The sequence below is a fragment of the Python bivittatus genome, unplaced genomic scaffold (genome assembly GCF_059951505.1).
Source record: "Python bivittatus isolate LINGU-HERP-01145 unplaced genomic scaffold, Pbiv_v1 ctg000480_np1212, whole genome shotgun sequence".
In the NCBI taxonomy this organism is placed as follows: domain Eukaryota; kingdom Metazoa; phylum Chordata; class Lepidosauria; order Squamata; family Pythonidae; genus Python; species Python bivittatus.
The window spans coordinates 26,842,513-26,855,983 of NW_028277075.1; the positions used below are offsets into that span (position 1 = coordinate 26,842,513).

The window sequence follows — 13,471 nt, forward strand, 5'->3', positions numbered from 1 at the left end:
GACCTGGTTCTGTTCCTAGGCCTGGGGTTAGTGTGTCTGTGGAGCCCCTGACAACTTTTTAAAAAATGTTATTGATGCACTTTTGTCCAGGTGTTCATATTTCTTTAAATTATGTATTTTTTAAATATTGTAAGTCACCTAGAATCTTCTCAAAGTTGGGCAGTGTTAAAACTTAAATAAATAAATAAATAGGAAAGAAATCAATACAGGTAGTCCTCGCTATCCGACCACAATAGAGACTGGAATTTAGGTCGCTAAGCGATTTGGTCGTTAAGTGAATCAGAGCAATTTTATGACCTTTTTACGATGGTCATTAAGTGAATCATGTGATTAAGCAAATCACGTGGTCATTAAGTGAATCCAAGCTTCCCTAATGGACTTTGCCGCAATTCGCTTAATGATGTGATTCACTTAACGACCATGATTTGTTTAATGACCATCATAAAAAAGGTCACAATTCGCGATCATGTGACCGTGGAGGTCATAAAGCACTTTTCCCAAGTCTGTCATAACTCCAGACCATCATTAAACAATGGTCATTACATGAGGACTACCTGTTCAATTCATCCTCTCTATGAATCTGTCTAAACCCTGATAATTTGATGGGAAGATAAAAGGAACAAAGATTTTTTGGTAATGGCACCATAGATTTGTAATGATTTCCTTATTGAAATCCAAAAAGCTCTCTCTCAAAGACTATCTGAACACAAGAAGAAACACCATTATTCAAAGTTGACTTTTAATGCTTAACAATCTGCTCTTAAGATTGTGCTAATATTGCTGCTTAATTGGGGCTTTTGTGGTTGTATTTTTGACATGTTTAACTGTTTTCTTAGTTGCTTATGATTGCAAATTTCAATATATTTGACTTTCTAAACTTAACTTTTTACCTATATAAAACTATAATCTAATATGCAGCCTCAGTCTGTGTTATAGACCTATATCACTGGAGAAAGGTGTTAAGTGGGGCTGTTCACTCACTCCTTTTGATTTTTTACATTAATGATATTATAGTGACCATGGAATCTCAAAGCTTTTTTTCTCCCTCACTGAACAGATGCAAATCTCAATTCTAATGTATGCTGATGACATGACTCTTATCTCTTGCACCAAGACTGGCTTTAGAAGAATGCTGGTCAGATTGGTTGATTATTGTGAAAGAACAAAACTGAGGCAGTAATCTTTGGCATAAGTAACATCAAAGACAGGTGGTCAATTAACATCCACAAAATAGAGCAATGTTCTTCCTTCAAATATCTAGGCATCTCCTTCCATAAGTCCCATGTTTGGAGAACATATCTATCTATTGATTTAGTAAGTACCTGATATACAATAGGGGCTATCCTGAAGGGTGTGTTGTTGTTTTTAAACTTAAAAGGAAGGCAGTTAGTAACCACCACATCTAAAATATTTCAGGACAAAGTGATAGCTCAGATATTATATGGGAGGTGGGATATGAAGACTACTGCCCAGTTGAAAGTAGTCCAGAATAATTTCTTCCCCCAGGTTACTCTGCTTCCAGTCTAAGGATGAAGGTAGGACTACCGTCAATCTGTTAGACTCCATCTTGCATTGTCAGGTACTGTGAGAAATTAGAAAGCTTTCAACAATATCACATAGTTAAATTTTGTTATTTGCATTATATGGGTGGGAATCAACAGACCAGACTTTTCTGCCACCTGTGAGGGAACTTAATTCCTAGAGCAGAGAAAACATTAGAGGTAGACTCCTTGAAGGGGATGCCAGTAGACATGCTACTGTGATAACAGTCATCCAAGTGTTCATACTGGTACCACCATTTGTAAGAAACGTAGAAGCCTCTCCTAGTACAGGTAGTCCGCACTTAGTGATTGCCTCAGACAGTGACCATTCACAGTTACAAAGTAACTTTGCAACCAATGCCTGCATTTACTACCTTTGCAGCATCTCTCTCAGTCATGTGTTTACCATTACAGTCAGTTAGTATGCATTGTCCTATGTAAAATTGTAAGCACAGTCACATGATTTTAGCGTGGTTGCTAAATGAGGACTACCTGTATCTGGCTAATATTACCAGTGTTCCATTATAGAAGGCTTTTGCATCCCTCCACTTACAGATTATGCCTGCAGGGTATCTCAAAGGGAGACTTTGCAAAGCATCGAATGGAACAGTGCCTTTGCCCCTCTGGTGCTGGCCAAGTGAAGGACATAATTCACTATGTCCTCTACTGCCCTATCTATAATGAGATTAGGAAGAAAACACTGATGATATATCTAAGGGGTCGGAGGCAGAAGAACTGAGTTACCTTCTTCCAGATGCGATTCCATTTGTTAGCAGTCAGGTTGCTACTTTTGCTAGCTATTTAATTAATTAATTCACAGGACTTATATGGCTGCCTATCTCATACAATGACTCGAGGTAGCTCACAACAATCCACAAAACATAGTTAAAAATATACCCTTCCCCCCAGGCACCAGACGAAACATCCTCACAGCTCAACCCCCCAATCCTAGCTCAATGCTTGAAGGAAGAGCCAGATCTTCACAGCCCTCAAGGCTAAAAGGGTAGGAGTCCCTCTGATCTCTGGTGGGAGGCTGTTCCAAAGGATTTGGGCAGCCACCAAGAAGCATGCTTCTGAGGTCCCATCATGTCCTGTTTCAGGTGTCAAACTCACACACACAGTTGCTAGGTGAGGAAAGCAATTTACTCAAGGCTGAGCAGATAACAGCAGACAAGAGAAGAAATGTAAATCAATGAAGTCTCTCAGAAAGTAAGCTTGCCTGGGTGGTTTCACTTTCAACAGGAGCATGCCAAAGAGTAGTCAAAATCCAGTCCAAAGTTCAGAGAGCCAAGTCAGGTTTGTCAGCCAGTCCAAGGTCAGAGTTTCATGAACAGGATTCACAGGAATGACATACCAAAGCAGGAAATCAGAGAGTTGCTTCCAACAAGGAGACAGGGTTCAGAGCTGCCTCTTAAATCAGGCTGCAGCCAGCTGTCACTAATCAGGAGATTTACTTCCTTGCTTGGCAAGGAGTCTAACAGACCTTCACTACTCTGCTCTCTTCTCTGCAGGGGCTGGGAGGACTTACATCATCCTCATCTGACTTCTCCAGCTGCTCAGGTGGTGCCTGTGTTTGATCAGCATCCTGTGATTCTTGGTTTTGTCTCTCCTGAGGCTGACATTCCACAGGTTCAGCTGGAGCAGGTTCTTCAGGGTCAAATTCAGATTCAGAATCTGAGTCCTGAGCTTGGACCATGACACATCAGATGGCAATATTTAAGGGATGGGACCTGGAGCACACCCACCCTATCTAGCCTACTAGGATGAGCAGATACCCTCAGGGAGAGGGGCAGTCCCGCAAGTAACCTGGCCCTGTGCCATGTAGGGCTTTAAAGGTGATAACCAGCACCTTGAATTGCATGCAGAAAGCAACTGGAAGCAATGCAGCTCATGCAGCAGTGATATTGCTTGGGTGAACCATGGGACACCCAAAATGGCACATGCCACTGCATTCTGGACCAGTTGCAGCTTCCAGATGGTCTTTAAGGGCAGCCCTATGTAGAGTACATTGCAGTAATCCAAATGGGAGGTGACTAAGACATGGGTGACTGTGAACAAGGCCTCCCGATCCAGAAATGGGCACAATTGGTGCACAAGATGGATCTGTGCAAAGGCCCCCCTGGCCATGGCTGCCACCTGCTCTTCCAGCAGGAACCATGAGTCCAAGAGGACCCCCAAATTGCACACCAGATCTGGACTGGGGAGTGTTATCCTGTCCAGAGTCAGAGATGTCAACTCTCCTGATTCTGGTGGGCCAAAAACCCACAACCACTCCATCATGCTAGAGTTGAGTCTCTATCCAGGCCCTTACAGCCTCCAGGCACTGGAGTGCCAGTGCTTGAACAGCATCACTTACCCAGCACGGGGTAGAGATGTATAATTGGGTATCATCAGCATACTGATGATACTGAACCCCATGCTGGTGGATAACCTCTCCCAGCGGCTTCATATAGGTGTTAAATAGGAAGGAAGAGAGACCTGAGGCACACCACATAATAGGGGCCTAGGGATGGACCTCTCCCCCCTCCCCCCAGCAGCACTGACTGGTACCAGCCACGGAGAAAGGAGGAGAACCATTGCAAAACAGTGCCCCCTATTCCCAGTCCCTGGAGCCAGTCCAGCAAGATACCATGGTTGATGGTATTAAAAGCTGCTGAGAGATCCGGAAAGGCCAGAGTGGACACACCACCCCCATTCCGAGCCATCCATAAGTGCAACCTATGATCTCTTTTGAACTCAAAAATCCATTTCTAAGTTCCAAACTGTAGCACTAATTTTAGTTCAGCTTAATTTCTTTGCATGTTGCATTTCTTTTTATTACTATTATTTTTATATCTAACTTTTTAAGTCCTGCTATGTTATCACCTACAGTCATAATAATAAACTCATTACTTACTGTATTATATAATATAAACCACTTAGTATATTTTACTTGCTATAATTTCTTCTAACCAAACCACGCCCACTTATTTCTTTTAAATAAAAATTCGTTTTGTTATTGTTGCTGTTGTTTGTATTACAGCAAATAGAAAATATACTGTATATTCCAGCAGCATTATCAAAAGACATGTTACAGTGAAGCTGTAAGTTAAGTTTTCTGATTATTAAGTACAGCTTTTTTTAATATGATAGGATAGGTATTTACACCCCTGACACACACTACAGATTTCCATAGAGAGGGCTTATTACCAAAATGAAAGAATCAGTGTTTCTATATTCAATCTCTCCACATAAACAATTCTATCATTCTCTTAGAAGTATACACTTCAAATCTGAAAAATAAAACATTTAGAAACCTAGTACCTCATATCAACTTCAGGCACAGTGGTTACAAATGGTGTAATTCATACAAACCATTTCTCAGTTTTAAATCAAGAAAAACACTGTATGCATATACACTTGTGCTTACTCCCCAAAAATGAAAGCAACAAGGACTGTGCAATCTGCAAGGTGTTATACAGACATATTCCTCATATTGTTTAAATATATTTAAGTAGTGTGCACTTACCTAACTTCTACTCCAGATCTTGTTGGTGGCCTTCCTGGTGGTGGCCGAGGAAAAAACTGAGCTGAATTTGAACTGCTAACATGATCTGTAGTAGTCCAAGATACAGGTCTTGGTATTTTGCTCTTTCTGGGTTGAGGATTACTTGATGACAAAAAGCTCTCTTCTACTTGGCTCCGTAAATGAGTGTCCAATGTTAATTTGGAAAAGGAGGACAATACATCTTCTGAAAATGGTATGGGACCTGCAACTACTTTTTCCTTCAATGACTTGTCGGAGGCACTTGAAAGGTCACCCAGGAAAGATCTGAGCTGTCTCTTTTCTACCAGTAGTCTAACCAAGTCTGTTTGGTGGGCCTTTTTTAAAAGTAGTTTCTCCTTTGCTGAAACAGGTGAAGACTCTGATGAGGAATCTATCTCTTGTGCTAAAACTGGTATCCGACTCTGCCTAGCTACAAATGGTGATCTAACTAATTCTTTTTTGGACTGACTAGAACTTTCATTTTCTGAAATAGAATAGAATAGTTCTCCATTTCTTTGAATACTTTGCTCTTCTTTTTCCTTTTCATGTAAAAGTGTGGCAAGCTTCACTTGCTGGCATTGCAATTCCTTAGCATGATCAATATCCTCATCATGGAAGCCATTTTCTTGTACTTGTATTACTTGACTTTCCCGTCTGTGAGCAAATAGGTCAGTACTTCTTGACAGAGAAACGTCTGATGTTTCAGCAGCTGACTGTTTATGTAATTCCTGTTTTGTAACCTGATTTAGTAATGAGCAGGTAATCAAGGGTCTTGGTTCTTCTGGGTCTGTAATGACCTGAGGTCCATCCAAAACAGATTCTGTGCTTCCTGAAGCAGTTAAGCATGGTTCTTTAATTTGTATTTCAATAGCATCTTCACAAGCAATGAAAGGCTCTCTGTCTTCTATTTCTTCAACAAGATTCACATTTTCCCTCTCTCCTTGTTTCTTCATGTATTGTTCAAGTAGGTTCGTTTGGCTATTATTCTGATTCTCAATGCCTTCATCAATATCTTTATCAAGTGTCCCTTGGTTACAATCTAATTTGAGAACTAAATCTGTTCTACTGCTGCTAAAATTCAATGCACAATTTCCCTCCACTAAGCCAACAACATTCTCCTTAGGGGAGGAAAGTTCAACTGTATGTTCCAAAAGCTGAGGGTCCCGATCTTTCTTGTCTAGATGCTGCCCGTAATGAAAACTCTCAGAAGTAGATTGTGTGGATGCCATTGATGGCCTGGGGATTGTAACCTGTAAAGAAAACATTTAAACAATGAGTTTATCAGAAATTACTTGATTTGTTTTTGACATTACCAATATTATCAGATTAAATTCAAAACAACAGTAGTTAATTTCTTTTTGCAAGATAAGACCATATTCCTTCAATTCATGTATAATGTATCCATGTATAATGTATCCTGAATACAATGAAAAAAAGAGAAGTGCTCAGTCCAATTTGGGATGACTTGGCTATAATAATAGTGTGATTGTTTTACTCAAACTGTTCTTATCAAAATCACTCGTCTTATTACACTCGCTCTCTAAATGTGTCAGACACATTTAGAGAGCGAGTGTAATAAGACGAGTATTATCCACTTTATCCTGTTTGTTCTAATTAGTCTGAATCCTTTTTTTACATGCTTTTAATTTAACTGGTATACTTTCATTTCTAAACAACACAATGTGAAAATGTATTTGCAGCCTTCCATTTTATTTTATTTTATTTTATTTTATTTTATTTTATTTTATTTTATTTTATTTCTTCTTGTTGAAATTCTAATGGGTTACAAGGAGGCAGGCCCATGCAGTCTAATCTTATACGTCTTTACTCAAAACTCAACTTTAATAGAGCTTACTTTGGTGTAAAGATACATCAGATTGTAGCTTTAGTTTATAAGAAAATATATATATATTGGTGGCGTTAAATGAGAAGTATTGGAAAAAATTACTTCTACAAATCAGACTGTATTCCATAAGCATCAATGATATCAGTCATTTGTAAACTGCTGGCTGCAGTGTCCTTATGAACTATTTTGAAATTCTTTCCAATAACGAATGTTATAAGAATATTCTTAATAACAAACAGTTACTATACACAATAGAAAATCTGATTAATTCATAGATTTATTTATTTATTGTGATGCTTGAAATGCTTGCCTTTTGCCTACTACACTCACCTATTTTGCATAAGAGCAAAAATAATCTGTTATTTCCTCTACATTTATCACATCTATTTCACATTACTCCTGAATCTATTTCTGTAATCATTGTCCCAAGTTGCTTTCTACATATCTTTCTGCATATTCTTTTTCCTCTACTTGTTTCGCTAGCCACTGACCTTTATCAGTCCCTTCAACATCCATTACCTCCTGACAGGTTTGTCCCTCCACCTCAAACACAAAATATTCCTTTGCATACATGAAAACTGTATGACAGTTGTATGTAGAATTCCACTTTTAAGCAAGAAAGGAAAAGATATCTCAAGCAAGAATGTTAACAAATAAAGGAAGTAAGAAGAAAAGGAAGATAAGAGGTCTATTTAAGAAGCATTCATAAGAAAATGTACAGCTAAAGTAAAAAAACTTGAAAATAATCACAGAAGAGATATAACAATGGCAAATGAGGTTAAAGGAAGATGGAACATATATATTGAACTATATTGAATTTTTTTACAAAAGGGATTATAGAATATCAGAAACATTTTCAGAAAGAGAATATACTTAAGAACCAACTTCACAAGAAACTGAGGTAACACAGGGAATAGACCAGTTACCAAATAACAAAGGAACAGATGCATCTAACAATTTAAATCTGCTAAGAGAAAAGGTAATCATAGTGCTAGTTGTACTATGTTAGCAATACAGAACAACACTGTATGTCCCAAAGACTGGAAAAGATTGGTGTGCATCTCTGTACCAAAAATAGGAGATGCAAAAGAATGTGCAAATTATCAAACCAAGACTCTGCTTTCATTTCTGACACAAGGAAAGTTTTTTTAACTTACAGGGAAGAATACAGGCAAATATGGAAAGAGGAATGCCAAATAAAAGCAGGGTTCAGAAAAGACAAGGGGCACATGAGATCACATAGCTAAGGTAAAGTGGATAATGAAGAAAACAAGAGAACATTAGATTTATCTTTGCTTTGCTGGCTTCAGAAAGGTCTTCTGATTACATAAATTATGCCAGAATATGGATCGTAAGAAGGCTAAATGGTGTGCCACACCACCTGATTATTCTTCTTAACAATTATTAAGCTACTATAAGAGCTGAATTTGGAGAAACAGAGTCTCAAAATAGGGAAGTGAGTCAGATGATGCATACTGTTCCCAACTTGTAAGTGAATGTATGAATGGCAGAATTGGAAGAGATCCCACCTAGAATCAAAATTGGAGTCTGAAACCCTAACAATCTGATATATGCCAACAATATCACTTTATTAAATAAAAGTAAAGAAAACTTAAAAGAGCTTGTTATGAAAGTAAGAATGAAAAGAAAAATTTAAGAAGGTGGCAGATATTTTTTTTTTCCTCAAGACCAGAAGAGATAAAAACGAACAGTGTGTTTGAGAAATAAAGAGATTAATCTAGGGAGGGAGGCAGTGACAAACTTAGACAAGACCATGAAGGATAAGAACATTTCAATGACAATAAAGGCCTGAACAGTTAAAGCAAGTGCTTTTTCAATGGTCATGTACAGCTTTGACACTTGAGAAAGAGTGAGAGAAAGAAGACAGATGCCTTCAAATAATGGACTGGGAGATGGCTTCTTTTACATACTGCAAGAAAAGCCGATCAGTCTTGGACCAAATAAAGGCTGTCTCTTTCCTTGATGTGTTGATCAGCTAGAAGAAAATCACATGGAAGTTATGAAAAAATGTTCATTTTTCACAAAAACTAAGAGGTTTTCCTAGATGACTGCTCAGCAATGAAACAGAGGAAAAGAGAGAGAGAGTGAAAAGGATTGGCCCTTTTTAATTTGGTTCTGGCTTCACTTACTGCCAGTTTGGAGCCCCTGAAGAAATGTTGCCCTCAGAAGAAGAAAAAAATCTCCATACTCTTGATTTAAACAGATACAAAGAGGATAAGAAGAAATGGGGAAAAGAACATGCCGTGAAAGAAGAAAAAAATAAACTAGACAATATGTAGTAATCTGGAAAACCCGATGATTCCATTCAAGTTGCAATACTACATTGGATTCCAACAGATTCTTGCACTCAGAATTCTCATTAGATTTAGTGATTTTGCAACATTTCAGATGATTTTAGCTATTGGTTTGTTACCACAAAAAAAGCTATTCTTTTCTTTGAATTGGTAAGAAACTGCTTTGATTGGAAAATTAACATAGCACCAAAGAGCTGAGAGGATACAGTAGGTGTATTCAAATACAGTCATCATTTATTAGCTACAAACATTTATCAGTTTTTAATTATATATTGATACCTACACAGATTAGGCACACTCAATGTTTCTTTCTTCTGTTTCAATCCTTTGTTATTTTTCAAATATTAAATATATTTTTAGCTTTTGTCTTCATGTTACAGTTGCTTCAATTAAAAAGCAAATAATCATTTTGAAAATCGGAGATGTTTCTTCTTTTGTTTTGGATACTATGGCCACTGCATAAGGTTGTACAGTAATGCCCAGTATCAGAGTGCTAACTTCTAAATTACTAGGATTAATTTTTTAATAATGATTGCTACTTCACCATGAAAAAAAGTAAAAAACCAAGGGCCAAAAATGTATCAAATGTAGTTAGAAAGACCTACTTGTTGCTACATAGGAAACGTGCCTTATATAGCTCACTGACAGAAAATTTGACCCTTGGAATATTTTTTGTCTTTTTATCATTGATCAATAATATTCAATTAGCAACAAATATTTATCTTGAGAGAAAAAAATTCAATTGAATTATATAATCAAAATATGGGAATAGTATTTTATATATAAAGCAAAAAATGTTATGCGCAGAAATAAATTTTATATATAGTAACATTTATGGTGGGATGGAATCAAATAAAGGTTAAGCCATAATGATTAATTGTCACTGTAAGTAGGCTATTTTTTATGATAAGTTAAAATAATATGGATAACATCTCTTATAAGACTACTTCTTCTAAAAAGAAAACAAGCATGAATATTGTGTTCTTAAAGATTAACTGGAGTTTTCCATTTAATAGCTTTCTTTAATACTACTGATTCCTATTATTATACCCATGCCTTGAACAGTATATATTTTAGCATTCTATTTGTTAAAGGAAATACAACATGACAATGCTTTCCTTCTCAATCAGTAAATGAGCCCCTCTCTTTCTCTGTCTTTTTTGCATATATATCAATCACTTATATATAAAATAAAAATGTTATCAGCTTTAATTTTAGCTTTTATTGAAACCATTCCCCAGACTTTAAACTACAAAAATCATTCGTAATTTCTGAAAAAATATTTTATCTTCTATATAAAAGATCAGTTGGTGGATTCACTCTGATCTATCCTGTGAATATTTCAGTATCGTTTTAAACTAGTTTACTTCTTTAAAATGACTTTTTTCTCAAAAAAGCTGTATCTCCCAGCCTTCAGTCTTCCTACCCAGACAAATATTCTACATCTCAGCGCTGCATAACAATTGGGAACTGTAAAGCTTCACAAACGACCAACACAGTGTAGTTGCTTTGATGAAAATGAAGATGCATTCACCTGCTGGAGTTGTGCTTTTGAGATGTGAATGACAGGGGGAAACTTGTTTCCAGTGGGAATAACAGGAAGTTGCCTACGGGCAGGTGACCAGGAAGAGGAAGAGTGGCTCTCTGCTGACTGACTCCTTGGAAAGCTTGTCACTTTCTTAGGGTCCATATGGGTGGTGAAGTGGGCTATAGGGCTCAGGGTACGGAAGATGATGGGGCTTGAGATTCGTGGGATGGAGAAATGCGACATATGAAGTGAGCTGAGCTGTGAGAACAACATGGCAGGGAAAAGAAAGAAAATGTTTCAAATATTTATTAAGACCATTTTATTATTATTTATCTCATTTTATACATTATTTTTCCAGTAGTTGATCCTTCCAATAATAAACAGTAACAATTTTAAAGATGAAACTGTAAAGACCACATGATATTATTCCATCTTTAATTTAGCAATATATTCCTATATACCACTTAATAACTCAGAAAATGTGAATTCAGAAAAGTGTTTATAAAACAACACTACTTGTAAAAGAAATTAGTAGAAAATGTGATTGCCTTATAAACCCTACTTGACAAACATAATCACAAAATAGTGAAATGTACTGAACTGGAACCAGGTCTTGCCTCCACAATTGGAAAAGCTTATTCTATTTATAGAAGCAGAACACTTCCCTGGGCAGAATGGCAATGTTTGCTAATTCTCCTTTCTCTATTATTCTCTTATACTTCCTCATAATATTCTTTGTGGTATAGGAAGCAGCATGGGAGATGATACTAGTAACATTAGGGAAACTTGTATTTAGCAAAAAAATCCCCTGGAACTCTATTCAGGGAACACTCTTACTGGAAACAAAATCTGGATCCAACCCAATGTTCATTCCAAGCAGTAGTTCTACCAGCTTGCAGATACAGTACTATACTGTAAACACACTGTTCAGATACACATAATAGCTATTTCAGAATAATAGAACAAAGGAACTGGTTACTTACCTGTAATTGTGGTTCTTTAGGTAGTTATCTGTGAATCTGCATGTATGGGTTCTGCACATGCAGAGTAACCTATGTGGAACATTCTGGAACCTAAGACCTTTGGTAGAAAGCCCATCTCCCTTCACTAGATTCAGCATGTAAAGTTAGGATTCCTGCCATTGTCATCCATTTCAAAGAAAGCCACAACAGGCCAATACTGACAATGCTGTCCTTGAAATCAGGTTGGAAGGATGGGTGGGGTGGCGTTTGAATTCACGGATGACCACGTAAAGAATGACAGTTATAGGTAAGTAACCAGTGGTCTCTATGATTGACATACGTACATGTCTTAGTAGCAAGTTACTATACAAGGAGGCTGGGAAACAATGGAAAAAATAAAAAAAAACAGAATAAAACTGCCCTGCCAAATTATCTTCTCAAGAAAATAATCCCTGCTAAGATCAGATGGCTGTAACAAAGTGACAGTGATGTTAAAGATAGATCCTACTGCTGATGAAGCCATCACTCTCAGGGAACAGCAAATCTAGATTTGTCTGCCCAAATCTAATTATTGATATGATTCATTCAGCAAAAGATGAGAGGACATTTCTGTGGCCTATTACAAGAGAGAAATAAGTGTGGATCCTTCTTATGTTGAAGATAGAAATGAAGCTTTCTAAATATCAAACATATACACAATTCATTCCAGGGAATTTTCTGGGTTTGAAAAAATACAAGGAAGATCTCTTCCTAGCATAAGTGAAAATCAGAGACTGCTTTCAGCAGGAGTGGAAATGTAGACACAAACTCACTTTCTCCTTATAGAAAATTAGGTAAGATTCACCTGAACACAAAGCATGGAGCTCACTGGAATGTCAGACTGATGTGATCACAATGACTAATGCTGTCTTCGGAGATAGTAAATGAAGAGGTCAGGCAGCCATGGCCTTAAAGGGCTTTGATTCTCAGAGAGAGAACAAAGTACTGTACAACTCTTATAAAACTGCTTCACAGCCAGATGAGAAAAGACAGAAATTCTTTTAACTAAGTTATGAAGATTGTAACAAAACAAACTTTTACTGAGAAGAATAAAGTCCCTTCATTTTAAGTCACAATAAAAACTCCAAAACAAGAACAATGTTGCAAGAACCTAGAATAGTATCATGGGAAGATAGGAAACTGAGGAACTTATAAACTTCCTGAATCAAAGGCTTATATGTTTATAAACATATAAACTTCCTGAATCAAAGGCTTCCAAGCAACCAAAAATCTGATGTACTATAACTAAGAAGGATTGTAGATGTAAACTCCACACAGTGAGCTTGAGTGGATGTCCCCTTGTACAGAGAAAGGAGATCTGATCAAACTGGCAATGGACTATGTCTCTGAGAAATCAGAGAAGGGAGGCTGATCCAAGCTTAACAAAGCTATCAGGATTTGGATATGGAAGCTAGAACAGAACAGAACTACCATCTTCTTAAATTTGATAAAGGCTCCTAATGGATGTTGCTGTTATAAGCACTGAGGAAGGCTTCATCCAAGAATTTTCAGGTATTTTAAACAAGATGAGACATATAGAAAATTGGATTAACACAGCAGTAAAATCCTCCACAAATGAGAATACTGGATCCTATATGGCTGTTTTGGTTATTTAAACTCAATACTGAGTGATAGGACCATCCAGAATATTTATATTATGTGCACACCCACATCCTCTGAAGAATGTTGTGTGATCATCTATTTTGTCATTCAT

The 13,471-nt window shown here is 37.1% G+C and overlaps 1 protein-coding gene across 3 annotated transcripts in view; it reads right to left on the minus strand.

Annotated features, from left to right (window-relative positions):
- Positions 1 to 13,471, minus strand: part of TTBK2 (tau tubulin kinase 2) — a 93,439-nt gene that overhangs the window by 5,086 nt on the left and 74,882 nt on the right. For 2 of the 3 annotated variants that reach the window (XM_088145530.1, XM_025165008.2), the window contains exons 14-15: positions 10,763 to 11,014; positions 5,050 to 6,317 (exon numbers count right to left, since the gene is read on the minus strand). In XM_088145530.1, the coding sequence (XP_088001656.1) occupies positions 5,050 to 6,317; positions 10,763 to 11,014 (1,520 nt within the window). The remainder of the gene's footprint in view (positions 1 to 5,049; positions 6,318 to 10,762; positions 11,015 to 13,471) is intronic. The other variant, XM_088145531.1, reaches the window with a different exon arrangement.